At 39.2% G+C, this 17658-nt stretch overlaps 1 protein-coding gene across 2 annotated transcripts; it reads left to right on the top strand.

Moving 5' to 3' along the window:
• Positions 1-665: 665 nt before the first annotated feature.
• Positions 666-17617, top strand: cers6 (ceramide synthase 6; the record flags this gene model as incomplete). 2 transcript variants are annotated; one of them, XM_080752649.1, is made up of 11 exons in its annotated part: positions 666-835; positions 2236-2341; positions 2451-2581; positions 7162-7219; positions 8964-9014; positions 9311-9403; positions 11479-11607; positions 12452-12558; positions 14307-14463; positions 14734-14757; positions 16721-17617. In XM_080752649.1, the coding sequence occupies 11 exons, from the start codon at positions 666-668 to the stop codon at positions 16877-16879; spliced, it is 1185 nt and encodes a 394-aa protein (XP_080608775.1). In that variant the 3' UTR covers positions 16880-17617. The 2 variants fall into 2 exon arrangements, with proteins under 2 accessions (XP_080608775.1, XP_080608776.1); XM_080752650.1 differs by lacking the exon at positions 14734-14757.
• Positions 17618-17658: the final 41 nt, after the last annotated feature.

Below are 17658 nucleotides of genomic sequence, written 5' to 3'. Positions count from 1 at the left end.
ACAGGATAGGGATTGGATAGGCTATTTATGTGTGAACTTTTAGAATGCCATACTTTTGAGATTTGTCATTCACAAAAGTCTTGCACCGTGGCAACTGAAAAATGGTCAGTAGATGGCGTGGTTTACTAATACGTGGTATTTTAGTAAACCCACGTTTATGTGAAACAAAAGTGTTTCCCTAATCCCCAGTGTCTACTGTCTACCAGCACCTTTAATTGTCTTTATTTAATCGTTAATTGACTCGACTTAAATAATAGAAATGCGGAGGGGGCGGAGGGTGCGAGTTTGTGTGTGTGGGTCCAATAAAACATGATCATTATTAATCAATTGAACAATTATATTCCTTCCTAATTTATGTGTCTGATTGTTGTAGACTCGTGTAACCCTCCTAAAGACAGGTTGGGCAAAACAATTTCACCTTGATTGTGCTCTGATCCAGTGGGTTTAACCTATGGTGGCTGCATCATGCGTGACATTTCAATGCACCAATCACTTGCGGAGGAGCAGATTGAGTCTACTTCCCTACACTGGGCTAGCAAAGGGGAAATAGACGGACAGCGATCTAGCACAGATTTCATCACCAAAACCTGCATAGATCGCCGGTGAAAGAACATTACAACGCATTGGGCCATTTTCTACCCTGTCAAAGTGTCTGCTTCAAAGAGATGGCCGGTATTTTGGCGTGGTTTTGGAATGAGAGATTTTGGCTCCCTCATAATGTAACATGGGCTGATTTAAAAAACACAGATGAGGCAACATTCCCGCAAGCCGAGGATCTTTATCTGGCGTGTCCTTTAGCCTTCTGCATCTTTATGATACGGCTGGTTTTCGAAAGGTGGGTCTATAGCTGTTCAGTTACTGACTTTACTATTTCATACATATAGCGATTGTGTTGGGTTGATTTGATAATCCAGTGAGTGGATATTTTCCCATTGACCTGAACTTGTGTTGATTTGCTTGTCAGTTATCTAAACAATGGCAACCCACAATGATCAAGGATGATCAACCTATTTTCTGCAGGCCTATATCATTGCATTGCTATTCTTATAGTCGGTGTACATTACAAGTCGCAACGTTGTACAGTACAACGTTGCGACCATGCAGTAGCAAGTTGCAGAATTCAAGTAATAGGCTATACTTGCCCAACCTTCCAATTGTCTTCTCAGTAGGCTACAACACATAACAGTAATTCAGAGCTACGTGTAACAACAACATGACATCGGATTTGTCATGCCATACAAATGTCATTATACAGGCAACTGGTAAACTCCTCTTAACAAACCATTCTCATAGGAAGGATGTATTTGTACCATACACCTTGGCTCTATCTCACTCTGGCCCTTTGTCCAATAATCCCAGAGCCCTAATGGTTGTCTCTGCGTCTATGTGGCTGTCATGCAAATGTGGGTCAACCGTTTTTGGCATCAGAACAGGCTATTATTGACCCCCCCCTTCTCAAATCACTCACAGATGTTCTTCATATATAAAATGAATGACCATATCATGGCCGATAGTGTATGAGTCAATTAATAGAATGAGTTGAGTAGCCTAACATTGTTTAATACATAATGTAACTTAATTAACTCATTATTAGAAAATATTTGGGAAAAACAAACTTGAGTTCACCATAGTAGACTGTTTTAGACACAGACTAAAAGTTTGCTTTTTACTTGATGCACTCGGTAGTATTAATAACTTGAATGAATGAATCACTTTTACAGTATAGCCCAGTGTTTCTCAGACATTTTCATGTCAGGGACCCTAAAAAAATGTATAACATACTACTGTACTAGGCTGTGAGGACCCCCATTTGAAGATTTTCTTTTGCCAGGAACCCCCATAAGAGAAGATGAGAGGATGAGATTTATTTCAGAATAAAACAACAATAACAAACATTTCAAAATAGCTAAATAGCACTTCTATAAGCTCAGTGTGTCGCATCAAAACAGGGGTTTTGAACAGGGGTTCAACTGTTCTCAAATTGCTGGGGACCCTCTGCAACCCTTCCAAGAACAGGTGGGGGTCCCAGACCCCACATTAAGAAAAACTTGTCTAGTCTTTTCTTTTTTCTTTTTTTATTTATTTTTAAAGCAAATGGGATTTGTAGATGATGTATTGGCTTGTTGTAATCACTGACTCTCACTGAATCACTGAATTCCCCATCTTTTATTATGGTTTACAGTATTGTACAGGTGTTTCTATATTAATCACTAATTCATACATATTTACTTACAGGTTTATTGCGAGACCTTGCGCTATGGGCCTGAAGATCCAAGCCAGTGGCCCACAAAAAGCCCAACCGAATGCTATCTTAGAGAAAGTTTTCACTGCTATTACCAAGGTGGCGCCCTTTGTTTTCTATAAAGTTCACAACAATTCTGTCCCATGTATCATTTTATTATCACCACCATGACTACTAGGTTTGAACAAAAATGTATTTTTATCTCCAGCACCCAGATGAGAAGCGGCTGGAAGGCCTGTCCAAGCAGCTCGACTGGGATGTGCGGACTATCCAGCGTTGGTTCAGACAGCGCCGCAACCAGGAGAAGCCCAGCACTCTAGCCCGCTTCTGTGAAAGCATGTAAGAAGCATGAGCTAAACACTGTTTCCTAAAAACTGGGTCGGGAGTCATTTTTATGGGTCCCTTAATGTTTTTGGTTCCTTTATTTCGTTTCTAATTATTATTTTCAGAAATTATTTTTCAAAAAAAATATTCCCCAAAAAGCTAAGATTCCATGATGTAAATTAGAAAACAAATGTTTGTGAAAATAGACGTTCTACAAGCTCACAACGTGGCACGAGGCAACGCGTTGTGAGCTTGTAGATCTGCTGTTTTCACTAGTTTGGGTCCCGGGCAAACGTTTAATGTCTCTTTTGGGTCTCGACCTGGAAAGTTTGGGAACCACCAGTGTAAAACACTGGTTACCACAGACATACAATGTCTTTTTATTAGCTGACATTTAAATAAGTGCCGACTCTGTGTCTTTGTGTCTGGTTTGACCATAACAGTAATGTGACCATGACAGTAATGTGAATACCAGCACTATGACAAAGCAATATATATACACACTGCAATATCCCAAGGGTAACTATGTAGAATTTGTACACTTAATGTTGGCAGTGCATCGCTGAGGGGGAGAGCCCACCAAACCTTAACCCACTGGCCAAAAGGCCTGGCTGATCTGCAGTAGATTGCGTCCCATCGGCAAGATTGTGGTTATTTAGTGGTGTGAGAGCGGAGGACAACAAGGGAGTGTGGCTGTCAAAGCGGAGTCATGTCTGACACCAGTAGAGCCAAGCTGGCAGTAGGAGACACAGCCACACAGTCTGTGAGACCCTTGGGGCTGCTGTTCACTCAGCAGCACTCTGTTGGTTGATTAAAACACTGGGTTCTTATTACAGCTTTGGGATCTCAAAGCTAAAACTCTTTTGCAGAGAGAACGTTAGTGTTTCATAAGTCCCCTCCAATTTGTGTGGGCTTTCTGAACAAGTTTCAGTTTGCATTCGTTATTTTTACGGCAACAATATCCCCACAGCTGTTATCTGCATGCAATATGAGTGGCTGCAGTGCATACTATAATCGACTTTTACAATTGTATCTTTGGCTATAGTATGTTGTGTCTACTGTCTTTGTTGCTATGCAATGCAGTTCTTCAGTCAGATCCAGCCCAGACCTTGCAGCAGCAATCATATTCTATTTAGCCTGTCATATATTGCTGTTTTTTGTTATTTTTTATCATCTTTTCAAATTCTATTTATTTATACAGCACTTACAAACAGCAAATTCTGACCTAAGTGATGAAGGAAAATCAAATGAGTAAAAACCTAAATCAATAAAACGAAGACAACCAAAATAAAAACACAGTACATCTTTTGCGGACTCCTGATTTCAATACGAGATTTAAAAGTGCCCATAGAAGGGGAAGAATTGATGTAAGGGTAAACTATTGCAAAGCCACGGATGCACTCGCCCTTAATCTTTAATCAGGACTGTGGAATGGACCAGAATAATTGTTCAGAGCATCATAGAGGCCTGGTTGTGTCATGGAGGCAGAGGAGATCTGAAATATAAATTGTTGCCAAACCATGTAGTGCTTTAAAAAGGATAAGTAGTTCATTCAGTATTTACTATTTAATAGCCAGTGAGGAGACCTTGCAGAATGCAGATCTAGCAGTATCTAGTTTTATTTGAGCTTTTGCAATATTTCTTTCTCTCCCAGTATTCCTTAGACAGGACAAGAAATTAACTTTTTTCTGTTAGTCCTGATTTAAACAAGTTGGGAATGCATGGCACCCATTTGTACCCAGTCTGTGTCCCTTGTATGTCCATATGGAGATCTCTGTTTTTGTCTGAGGTTTGTATGAGGTTTCCCCCAAGAGCAGCTATACTGTACATAATGTCAGTACTATTATTGGTTGAGCAGTCATGTTTGTTTGCCAGTGTTCCAGTGTTTGTTCGCAGATGAGAGCAAAGGGGCTGGAGGAAGAAGTTTTCTTGCATAGCTGGCCTTTTCAATCTTTCATAGCCACCGTTAAGGCCAGGGGTGTTGATCTATGGAAGAACACTTGGCTACTGCTCTGAGATGGATAATGATAGAACTCCAGCAAAATACCTGGTTTAATCAGTAATCTACTGGCAACAAGTTTGACTTTTTTTACCCCTTTTTCATAAGGGTACAGCCATTTATTAAAATTGAATTGCATGTAAATAAGGCAAAAGGGGGCCGCGATTGTTATTATCTAAATCTCCTTTTGTAGCTTTGCAAGCAAGACTTAACGTACAACAAAGGTTGTTCATGAGATTATTCTCAGTAGCTAAAGTGTGATTTATATTGGGTCTGGGAAATTAATTAAAATTAATTGAAACTGATATTTGGAACCTTTAGACTCAAGAAGTTGTGTGTGTGTGTGTGTGTGTGTGTGTGTGTGTGTGTGTGTGTGTGTGTGTGTGTGTGTGTGTGTGTGTGTGTGTGTGTGTGTGTGTGTGTGTGTGTGTGTGTGTGTGTGTGTGTGTGTGTGTGTGTGTGTGTGTGTGTGTGTGTGTGTGTGTGTGTGTGTGTGTGTGTGAACACACACAATATAGCTTTTTTAATAATCGTGAATCATAATCGAGGCACATGTTAGAAGTAATTGTGATATTGATTTGAAGTAATATTGACCAACCCTAACTTATGTTAGGGTTGGGCAAGTTATTTCAGTGCTATGAGTTATTTGTGTTGTGTACAGTGTGCTCATTTGGATAGGTGACAAAGTTGAACAGAATCAACAAGCATGGCCTGCAGGTGCATGATCCAGAATGCGTGCAGACCACATTCATAAACAAAGCCAGCAGCCTCATTATTGAAACTGAGCTCTGAGTTACTCACCCAGAATCCTTTGTGCCTAGATGAACTGCACAGAGGATCGTATTTAAATGTACTCTCCAGTCATCTTACATAAGTGTTTCATGACTGTGTAATGAAGCAAAAAGTGTTAACGTTTCTTTAATTGTGGCTCATAGAACATGCAGCAATCCTCCCATGAATGGGGAATTTAAGCAGCTCACAGAAACTTAAATGTATCACTGCCTACCAGTTTGTATTTTTTCTACTAAGTATTTGCAACACTTAAAGAAAAAAAAGAAAAAGAGGCAACCATGTTTCGACCATGAAGCTGGTCATCATCAGGTCAAGGAATGAACTTAAACAGCTAGCTTCAAACCACTGCTTACATATAATTGTAATTTTGCCCACAGCCTATAAATACCTGCATTGTATTGAGGAAAAGAATAAACGGATATGGTCAGAATTTAGCCACCCTCTAAATTCTATTCAGAGAAAGTAGTTGTGAGTCATCGTAATTGTACATACAGTAGATGTGATTCAGCATCACTAGAAACAGGCTCTTGTGGTGTTTGAAGATCCAGTTGCCATGCAACAGTCTTCCAACGCCAGGTAGACCAGTCCAGTATTTGTTTTAACTCCACTATTAATCAAGCACAGAGAGTACTGTAGATAATGGCAATTTCACATGCCATATTTTATGTGCTGAAGATTTCTGTCATACACATTAAAAATGTAACAATAAGACTCAACAACGGTCATCCATGAAAATTACTACCTCAGCAAGTCCCTTCAGAAAGTTATACATTTATGTTTAATAGATATCTTTTCTCAGTTAAGCGTTACCCTAATCTTTTATCTAGCGCTATGGAAAGATGCTAAAGTGACGTTTGTATTTTCGTGTAGCTGGAACTAACCGCAGCACACTTTCTTTTAAAGTATGCAAAACCCAGGGTCTCTCACAATCACATGATCTGCTGATCAGAGAATGTCGTAGCATCCTAGCATTACTTTGGCCGGGTTCACGAAGCTGGGATGATGTGTTACAAATTACCTTGTCCTTGAAAAATAACCTGTATCACATTGCAAAATTTTGTTTCAAGCACCCAGCAGCCAATATTCAGCATCCTTTCCATCTCTCCAGTTGATTTCGGTTGTGAGCTGGGTTTCTGTGCATGCTTTGATCAACTGTCAGCTCAGGCAGCTACTGTATACTACGTCTACTGCCTAATAAACCCAGCGCAGACATGATCACAGGAGAACTGACCAATCAATGTGCAACAGTGGGGTTCTAGTATAGGGTTACGTAAAGTACAGAGCAGGGCTTAGGACTCGGTCTGGGAGAGAGCGAGTGCGTCCTGCTTAAGTCTGAGCCATGCTGCTTTGAAGTCAGTGGTGTCCTGGTCTCAGTGACTCACCAAGGAACCACTCCGGATTTTGTAGTATGATCTTTCTTGGGGTCAAACATTGGCAGCATTTCTTAAGATGTATCATGTATATGGGGAAAAAAAGGTGTGTGTGTGTGTGTGTGTGTGTGTGTGTGTGTGTGTGTGTGTGTGTGTGTGTGTGTGTGTGTGTGTGTGTGTGTGTGTGTGTGTGTGTGTGTGTGTGTGTGTGTGTGTGTGTGTGTGTGTGTGTGTGTGTGTGTGTGTGTGTGTGTGTGTGTGTGTGTGTGTGTGTGTGTGTGTGTGTGTGGCCTTATTTACATATTTAGAATGCATTGCTGCATTCTTTGTTCTCTACTATAATAGATGTGACTAACTTCCCCTGTGAATCTTAAAGCAGAGGGAAAAAAATATTAAACATAACCTGCACTCACTTTACCTTTTCATTCCTGCAGGTGGAGATTTACATTCTATTCATACATCTTTACCTATGGTGTACGTTTCCTTAAAAAGGTATGTTTTTGCTCCTCCGTCGAGCATTTATTGGCAGCAACTAATGCAATGAGCTATGAATTTATTACAGCATTACAAAAGTATTTTAAAGCAGGTCTAATCCTTATCATTACTATTACCACAGCTGTGGAATGATGTTAAAAATTCCAATATCGGTCAAGAAAGTTAAGAATGGGACATTGTACGATTACTTGAAGTGGTGATGGAGGTGACAGGGAAAGGAAGAAAAGCTGATAAATAATATATATCTTTCACATACTCCAACCAGGCAGGGAGCAATGATAAATAATGGATCTTTTGCTCTTAGCACAATATCCATTTTTAAGATATTACTGTCACTGAACAAATGTATCACCATTGAGGCAACTGTGGAGCCTCAGTCTCAGCTAACATATGTTGTTAATGTCGGCTTGGTCAATGGAGGGAAAAGAATGTCACATTGGAATCTTATTGTTCTTTGGATATGGTTCATCTCTTTTTTGCTTCTCTACACTGATGTTGTGTAATGCACTGTGCCTACTGGCCGTGCCCGTGCAGTGCCTCGAGTAAATTAACAGCGAAACCATTTTGGCTGAGATTGATTAAAGTAATCATGATCAAGGGAGCAATAGGTGAGATAGCACAGTGGGGGGAAAATGTCTTCACTGAAACAAGTTGCATGACGAAGCACTTTGTAAAATGAGTTCATTCTCTGGCAATCCCTGCCGCAGGGCCAAGTCTCCTGGGGTTTTTATTAATAGCAGCAGGTCTAGAGAGGAGTGCAGGAGATTCAAACACAATTGTCTTCCCGAAGTCACAGTCCTGTCTCATGGTTTGATCATGGTGCACCTTTTCTCTTTTTAGTTTTAAAGCCATCATCAATTGTGAGACAGGGTGTGTTGTGAAGTTGAGCATGTTATGAACATTATTTGGTAACGTAACATATATGCATTAACCCTTACCAGAGTCTCGCTAGCCAGACTAAAGCTTCCATCATACAGTCTGGAGCACGGAAGCTCTGAAAGTTATCCAGGGCTAAAGTGGATGTGGCGCCTCCTGCACGCAGATTTGTCATAACATACAGTAAATCGAAATAATGGAAGCCTATATAGCTTTCTACTTAGCAGTGGTAATGGAAATGACAAACGGATGACAGCTTCTGTTCTTTGCGTTTGGTATGGGTAGTTCCAGACTATATAGCATTCGGAGATTGTGGAATAGTTGTCTGTCTACGCGAGACTACACGACCCTAACTCTTATTCCATCTAGCATCCATTAAGGCAATCTGTTTTGTGTGGCCATATTGATATAAATGTGTTGGATTTTATTTAAGGCCAATGTTCTGCCAGGGACTACCAATTGGTCCGACAGTCCTTAAGTCAGAAAAATGTGAGGTTAGGGTTAGGCTTAGGGTTGAGCTTAGTTATTAATATTATGCGCACCTTTGGACCAATGGTACTTCAGAATAATGGTCTCTCAGACTAACGGCGTGGCACCTCTCTGCCTTGGGTATCAATTCAACTAGCAGAATCTTAATTGTACATTTGTGAATAGTGTTAACATTGATGGTGCGGGAAATGAAGCTTACCCTTCAGGTTTGTTTAGGGTTTACCATGTGAGAGTTTTTCTTTTTTCCTTTTTTGATTGACATTGATGACATAAATGCATGGACATGAACATATATTTGTACATGTCTGTCAAAAGGTTAAAACAAAAAAGCCTGAGCTTATTTACATTGCATTGATTCTTATTGCTTTCTCTGTAGACTCCATGGCTATGGAACACAAAAGAATGTTGGTACAACTATCCTTACCAGGTAATGCTTTCTATATAATTGACCATCAGCTTCACATGGAAAGTCATGTTAATATAACTGAGAGTGTACAAATATTAAATGAACACTCCCAAACGGGGTGATTAATATTATGACTTCATTATAAGTCTTGCCTTATCAACTAATATAGTAATCTCTCCAAGGTACTAAAAAAATGTGTAAATGTAAAAAATCCCAGTGCCGAATCCGTTCTGAGCTTGTAGATCGGCTATTTTTTTAATTAGGGCTTAATGGTTCATTCTTTTTCTTTTTTTTTTCTTTTTTTCCCGTTTGTCTAGCCACTGACTGTGGACATCCATTATTACTATACTCTGGAGCTATCGTTCTACCTGTCCCTACTCTTCTCCCAATTCACAGACATCAGGAGAAAGGTAAGAATTACAACAGATCAGAGGCCACTCTTAATTAGCACATATCGTCGCTGTCCGGTAGAAATCTTGTATCTCCATACTGCATCTTTTACAATTTACTGAAAATTGCCTATTTACAAGTTTATAACAAATCACACCGCAAACACAGGGTTTATCAACTTCCTAATCAATGATCTCTCTTCACACTTGCAGAATTTTTAGGAACCATACTAATTGAGTGACAGATAACTGTAGTGTCATGACTCATGAGACCTAGTTTTGTGAACTATTCTTGCTTAATCCTCAATCTGTGTTCTAACAAATAATTTGTGGGAAGATAGCTACAGAATAGCTATACATACATACATACATACATACATAGCAGACATACAGTACAACAACACACATGAAATATGGATGTACTAAACTGCAGTAAATTACTATAATTATAAATAACTATTAACACACACAAACAGATCAATTTCTAATGTACCCCAATCAGGGCATATCAGACAACATGTCACACATGTATTGTACCTACCTGTGTATCTGTGATAGCCATTGATATTGGCTAACTGATAAATCGTTCAGGCTCTAGTAAAAACCTGATTGTGGTGTTATCTGCAGAGATTCCATGAGCAAATACAGTAGCTTAGCGTTTGGAAGGATGGAACTTAGATTCAAGCTTCACGGAGTCCATCTATGCAAACATTCAGCACTCTTCAGCGCATTTTAACTTCCATTGCTGTTTCTTTGGTGAATGGTTTTACTCTCTGGTCATGGTGTTTTCAGCGTGTTTTTGCATGCCTCCTTGCCAAGTCACTCACACCCATAAGCACTGTTTGTCTCGATGCCATGCTCTGTATGCATTCATCCTGTCATCTTTTTTTATTTTGTTGACTGTCTGCATGTTGTCTGTGTTTTGTTTCTCCTTTTCAGTTTTTTCATGCACATCTACCACATTGAGGAGGTCCCCTGCATCCCCTGACAATTCCAGTATGTTCTCCCTGCACACTGCTGCCTTGCTTCCGTTCCTTCTTATGTTTTACACAGCATTGCTCTTCCTTCGCATACAGTAGTGTACCATTTTCCTTGTACTCCTTCTGCTCTGGCTGCTTGCTGCTGCTGTCCTCATGTCAGACATTTTAATATCCAGGGTGCCAGAAGAAGGCTCCTCCTCCATTTCACCCATCCACTGCCTCGTTCAGCTATAGAGCTGGCCCAGAGCTGACCTGAACAGAGTTCCTCAGACTTGAGGCCGATTTATGCTTCAGTGACAAAGTGTTGGACGACGTGTCTCTCAAGAAAAATAATATATTTTTGGCACACAACACGTAGACGCTAAAGCTTAAATCAGGCTTAAAACAGTACTTGCATTTTGAGCTCATGTTGAATGAATTGATTCTGTTCCTGAGTACCTTCATTGCAGATATATCATGTATGGGATGTACTTTTGATCGCTTTGATTTATAGTAGGGCTGCAGCTTAGTCAAAGTATAGTTTTTGATCAATTGAATAAACGAGAAGTGCATTTTTGGATAATTAAAAACATTGAATATTAGCTTTGTCATACAACATGTCGTGCACAAATATAGAAAATAGATCACAATGTGTCGCATTGTGATGAGTTGTGAGCTTGTACATCTGCTATTTTTAAAACTTGTTTTTTTTATAATCGATTAAATCGGTTAATTCAATTATCTGTTGCACCTCTATTATAGTTCAGTATATTATTCACACATTCCTTGTGATATTGTTCTAGTAGTATTGCTATTACCATGTATTTGTATTATTATGATATGCATTGCTACAAATGCATAACATAAGCACAGCAGTGCTTGTGTCCTACACCTTGTAATCAGGCTTTCACCTGTCACACGTAGCTATCAATGGATGTTCAGGGTATAGTGCATCCTTCTTTGTTGGTATTGCTCGCTGAAAATAACTGATTTCCAAATGCAAAACACAGATCAGTTATTTTTTGCGAGTGACACCGTCGGGCAAAAAAGTAAAATAAGAATTATAGTGAGAGTTAGCTTTTGAAAAGATTATCTGTAGTTGTGTGTGTGACATGACTGTGGCAACTGTGTCTACAGGACTTCCTGATCATGTTCCTGCACCACCTGGCAACCATATCCCTCATCACGTTTTCCTATGTGAACAACATGGCGCGGGTGGGAACACTGGTTATGTGTCTCCACGATGCCGCTGATGTGCTGATGGAGGTGAGCATGGAAGGAATGACTGGTTGCCAAGATTGTTGGGTGAGAGGGGTGTGTACCTTGCCCCACTGTCCCCTATATCAGTGGTCCTCAAACTTTGAAATGTGAAGTTCTCCCCTTAACTTTGACAGTGTACAAATGGAACCACATTTTTCGTTCCATTTTTGAACTGTCAAAGTTACAGACTTGAAGGAACAAAGAGAGTCCGTGACATCCACTTTGAGAACCACTGCCCTATATCAAGGTGAATTCCTATTGGTTTAGATGTAATGTGATAATTTCTCAACGTTTAACAAAGACAAGAGACAAACACTAGGCATGTAACGATTCACTCAGCTCACGATACGATTTTTCCAGATATTTATCTTTTTAAACACAAATTTATTTTCCAGACAAATCCAAATACACAAATCCAGTATTTTTTTTTCCTCTTATCCTCTTTTCAATACAGTGGCAAATGACTGAAAACTATTTTTTAATTATTTCTCTTACAAAGATCCTGTATTTCCTTATCATTTCTTACGCGCCCTCTGCAATTCAAATTGTGATTTAATCATGATTTAAATTGTCACCAGTTTGAAAATGGATTTTAATCGATTTACGATATATCATTACATGCCTAACAAACACCATACACATTTCAAAGTAAAACAAAATCCAACACAAACTGAGTAAAAATAAAAACTGTGCTGTTTTGTATTTAATGCTGCCCTCAATGTACAGTACATTTATAGTTCCATCAATGAGTTTGTGATACATTTTATTTAGACAGATAACATTTCAAGCAAATGTATCTTTGAATGAGTTGTCAAGGAAGTGACTTTCCAACCATTCTATCTTTTTTCAGGCTGCAAAGATGGCCAATTATGCTAAGTGCCAGACACTCTGCAACCTCTTGTTTGCAATGTTTGCAATTCTATTCATAAGTTCCAGGTTGGGAGTTTATCCTGTCTGGTAAGTTTCATTCACTTGTCAATGTAGTATGTTGTATCAATCTGATTGTAACTGTCAGTTTCATTGGTACATTTCTTTGCAGCTTTCAGTAAGCCAGACTGTTGCCTCCGCGATTTGGTCAAATGCTCCCGGCATACAGTCTGGCAAAGCAGAATAGAAATGATGAGTGCGAGATGAAAGCGGAAGTGAAGCCTCCTCGTCACTTCCGTTTCTGTCTCACATCACACACATTTATCATTATATAAATAAAAATCATATAAGCATGTTTAGCTTGCTGCTTAGCAGAAATTACATTACACTTATTTTCTTGAACGGTAATGACGGGCATTACCGTCCATTACTCGCCGTTAGGGAGCTGCTGTTCCAGACTCTATATAGCATTCAGAGATATTGGAATAGTTGTCTGGCTACGCGAGACTAGTGTCCTACCGAACACCAGGGTCTAAATCTCTCAATAGACTATAGGGACTCTACCTCCAACCAATGCAGATGCGCTAGTTATATTGTAATTATACTCTACCATACAGATTGGTTAAAATAATGTTTTATTCATTCAAATAAATGTAGCTTTTATAGGAAGGGCTAAATCTGACAGGTGGTATTTTGACCTGTGGTAGCAGTCCAAATTTAAATAGTTATTTCAAGGAATACATGTACTGTACTACTATGGCTTTGGTTACGGTATGGCTATTGTAATGTTTAAGTTTCCCCCTGGAGATAAATAAAGTGAAATCTTTGTTCTCACACTGTAACATTATTACTATTATTATACTGTAGCACATTTTAGTCTGTTCTCCACCACAGCAGCAAGAAAGGTTATCATTATTGTAAGGCTGTTGCCATGGCATCAGTAAGTGCAAGATGATTCACAGACAGCCATACAGTATGCAATAATTGGTCCAAGGATAAATTTAACCTGGATCATTGAAATTCTGATTGCGCGTTTGGTGAAATTATGCATAGCTTTATAATCTCCAAATTTATTCAATCCCATTACCCATCATCATTATTAGGGATTTTGATTTAACACTGTCTGTATTTGAATTCTAAATGCAACAGTGTAATACATTATATAATTCTCTTACTGTTGAGTGATTATTTTTGTGATTTGTGGAGCATGTTGTACAGTGTAGTTAACCGCCATCTCTACTCTCGGGGAACATTTGCAGAAAACAGCTGATCTTGTAGATCGGCTATTTTCAAATATATTGGCAAAGATATTTGGTGTATCCCATGGAAATTCGGACAACTACTGTAAGCATAGGTTTTGTGGTGTTGCATTACTGTAGGACGTTAACGGACGTTAATGGATAAAAATAGAGGCCTGTTCAGGCCTTTTTTATCCCCCTTTGGCTTCTGTTTAGCTATGCTACCCTTTCTTACCTCACAACTTACAAGAGTGCCCCAAGAATAGTGCTATTAACCTTAAAGCAGACCACGTGTCTCAAAGCTGTCCTAATGACACAGGCTACCTTACTTGTTATTACATCTGCTGCTATTTTAACTATAGCAGTGGGATGATGACCCACTACTAATTTAACCATAGCAGTGGAATGACCAACTGCTATTTTAACAAAAGCAGTGTGATAACCCACTGCTATTTAACTATTTCAGTGTTTCCGTTTTTCTCTCTTTACAACTTTGAAACTGCAATGATGGAGCTTGTAGGACGCCTGTAAACCTGTGATGTCTGTTTCGCTCATAAAATAAATGGAATATGTGCTTGCCTCCCCCTTGTCCCACTGTAGGATTCTAAACACAACTTTGTTTGAGAGCTGGGAGATCGTAGGACCCTACCCATCCTGGTGGGTGTTCAACCTACTGCTGATCCTGCTGCAGTTACTCCACTCCTTCTGGGCCTACCTCATAGTGAAGACAGCGTGTCGAGCCATCTCAAAAGGAAAGGTAAGGCACGGCTGTCAACCATGACACTGAAGGATTCCTTAACAAAACATAAACCCTTTATTACTCGATATTATTATCGGTGTGCCTCTTGTTTAATTCAGAAGTGCAGTATAATGTGGTACGAAATGAAACTATTCAAATAACATATAACTACCATCTACCATGAAAGCGCCTGTGCTGTAGTATTGCTGTATGTGGGGTATTTTGTTGTGAGCTGGCATTTCTAACTTTTCCTTTTCCATGTTCTCTGCTATTTGGACAACCCTGAAGGCAGGAAAATGGAATCCTTTACATGTAAGTGGTCCTTCAAACTGTACACTGCATGTCTGGTTTGATCTGTTGAATTTAATTTCACTTGCATGTCAGTTCCTCTCTTTCATAATACATTATATGGACTGAATGCCAATCAACCCTAAATTAAATGGCTCCCTTTTTTCCCTGACCTGGATGTTGTTCATCATCACCATCTTTTACTGCTTCAAAATATGATTTTAAATTCTCAGCATGAGACTCAATTATTTGATTAGATGCTTTCATAGACGGTTTAATTAAGAGATTTAAGACTTGGATGAATGCAGGTTAAAGGCCCACTTCACCTCTGGGACAACCAGATCTTATTTTATTGTTGTTTGAGACACGATCAACACAATCCTGAGTTATTTTTTGTGTTCAATCTGTGTTTTGAGATATTTTAGTATTTCAGCATGACTAGTGATGCATTTTGCATCATATGATGCAGCATGATGCATCATTGTCCCAGAGGTGAAGTGGGCCTTTCATTTGACACTTAAATGTATATCACTGCATGTCAAATTTCCCCATATTTGGCAGTTCTGAGTTTGAAAACAGCTGTAATTGCTGACCTCTGCTTTACAATATTTAGCAGATGGTTTCCCATACTTTAGAACTCAGCAGCATGTTCCTTATATGTTGTTAATAGCAATTCAATGATAAACAGAAAATGAAACAAAACGAGCTGATGTGTTTTTCGTCATACTTTTCTATGAACAGGGGAACCAATCTAACATTACATTTGGAGGAATGGTGCCAAAGCTGAATGCTTTAGTTCCACCTCTTAAGTTCATGCTCCAGTAGCGACTGTGTTATTTTCCCTTCAAGGATTGCTCTCCATGCCTCATTTCAAGAATGGCCTCAGAGTATTACGTCTAATTTATGTTATATACTGTACAGATATCACTCACTGTACAGTAAATTATTTATTTAAATATTTTGGCCTTTTAAACACTTCTGGGGTTGTATTCATTCTACTCAGACCTTTGTGTGCACTCAGACTTTCTTCTCATTTTAAATGTTTACTGTTAAAATACCTGATGCCTGAAGGTCTATGACCGAAACGTTGCCTTAATTAAAGTTGTCCTTATTATGCAAGTGAAGATGGTGTCTGGGTTATTTTATTTTATTCTATACAGTAGATCTGAACCCTAGTACCTATGCACCTGTCTGGTGCATAGGTGGTCAGGTGTGAATAAAGCCAACTCTAGCTGTCAATATTTGTGTGGTATTGATGAGGGGGGTAAATACTCCACTGTAGTGGACCTCTAGTCTGCTACTGTTGTAGCCATGGATCACACAACGCTCGTCATGTTTCAGGGGTGACTACTGGTGCAGAAGCAAGCCTAAATAAGCCAGAGACATTTGCCTGTCGCACATTTGAACTAGATACCATATTCTCAATCTCAACTCTCAATTCCTATAACAATCGATCAACTCCAAAGCAAAGCTAGCATAAAGATGGTATGGTATATTTGTTTTTGTGTGAGACTCTGGTGTTGCCAGATTTTGTGAAAACAAGCCCAAAGCCACTTGAGCCCTATTACATCAGCTATTTTCAAAAAGAATCTTGAAAGCAAGCACAAATAAGCAACTACACTTCAGAAACAAGCCCAAACAAACCTGCTACTATGAATATTTAAGCGACTTTACAGGAAAACAAGCCCAAAGTCACTTATAATAAGCAGACATGGCAAACTAAATGCCACATACTGAGTCTGAAGTAGTTTGTTTGGTGGAGAGTCACCTTAAGAAGAAATGGAAAATGGAAAGAAGGCCAAAAGGTTAATCTGACTGTTTTTAATTAGATCTTTTCATTAGATTTTTTGTCTCACTTTTTTTCGCTTCATAACGGCAATGGCATTAAGCCACTGTATATATCAAAATTCAATATCAAATATTGAATCAAGCCACTTAAAACTGTGTGGAGTGCCTTTTTTCCTTAACCACCCTTTAATGTCTTTAGGTGTCTAAAGACGACAGCAGTGACATAGAGTCCAGCTCCGATGAGGACGACAGTTCTCCAGCCAATCAGAAGCACCACAGCAATGCCACTAATGGTACCAACAAAACACATGGGACCAATGGCTACCTGACAGGAGCCCCTTGTCCAGATGAACACTGACTAACACCTCCAGATATTTCAACACTGGACCCAAGCTACAGACACCGTTCAGAAATCTGTGTGTGTGTGCGTGCGTGTGTGTGCGTGCGTGTGTGTGTATTTGAGTGTGAGATAAAGACATGAACAACATTGCCTGTTTGGTATTGGAAGTTCTTGAATTATGTGAATGCAGTTTTGCTATGAGTTGGATTCATTATTCATTTTCCTCACACAAATCTATTCTCTTTATCTATATATTTGCATCGAAGTGCACTCGGCAAAATATAAAAGCACTCCTGTTGGTACAACCCACTTTCTGTTTAGCCAATGAATGAAAGCATTCCACTCTATTGTGTAAGCATGCTATTTAAACATACAGTAGTCTGACATACGGGGGTGATATATTTTGTTGGTGTCATTCTATGTTATTTATTTTTGTTATACTGTAGGTATGTTGGCAGATTACGGTCAGATGTCTTACCTGCTTTCATGTCAGTGTTAATGATTCTATGACCTTGAACAATTCAGCTGTTTAAGTTCATTCCACACACTGCAGACTCATTCGGTACTCCATAATAGTTTGTGCTGGCAGAATGCTGAAAAACTGGGTTTGTTTGTGCTGTGCACAGTATAAACCTAAGTATTAATTTAACTCTTGAGAGTGTACAGATGGAGAAATTAAAACTGAGGCTTTGACTGTGTGATGCTATACAACCTCCCCCCTCCCCCAAAATAATGATCGAACAATGATTCTCTTTTTTTTCCCCCACTCACAAAATGAAGTGTAATGTGTGTACTTT

Source organism: Nannobrachium achirus, assembly GCF_963921795.1.
Source record: "Nannobrachium achirus genome assembly, chromosome: 22".
Taxonomy (NCBI): domain Eukaryota; kingdom Metazoa; phylum Chordata; class Actinopteri; order Myctophiformes; family Myctophidae; genus Nannobrachium; species Nannobrachium achirus.
The sequence above is the reverse complement of the archived record's forward strand: the minus strand, read 5'-3'. Positions and strand labels throughout refer to the sequence as shown.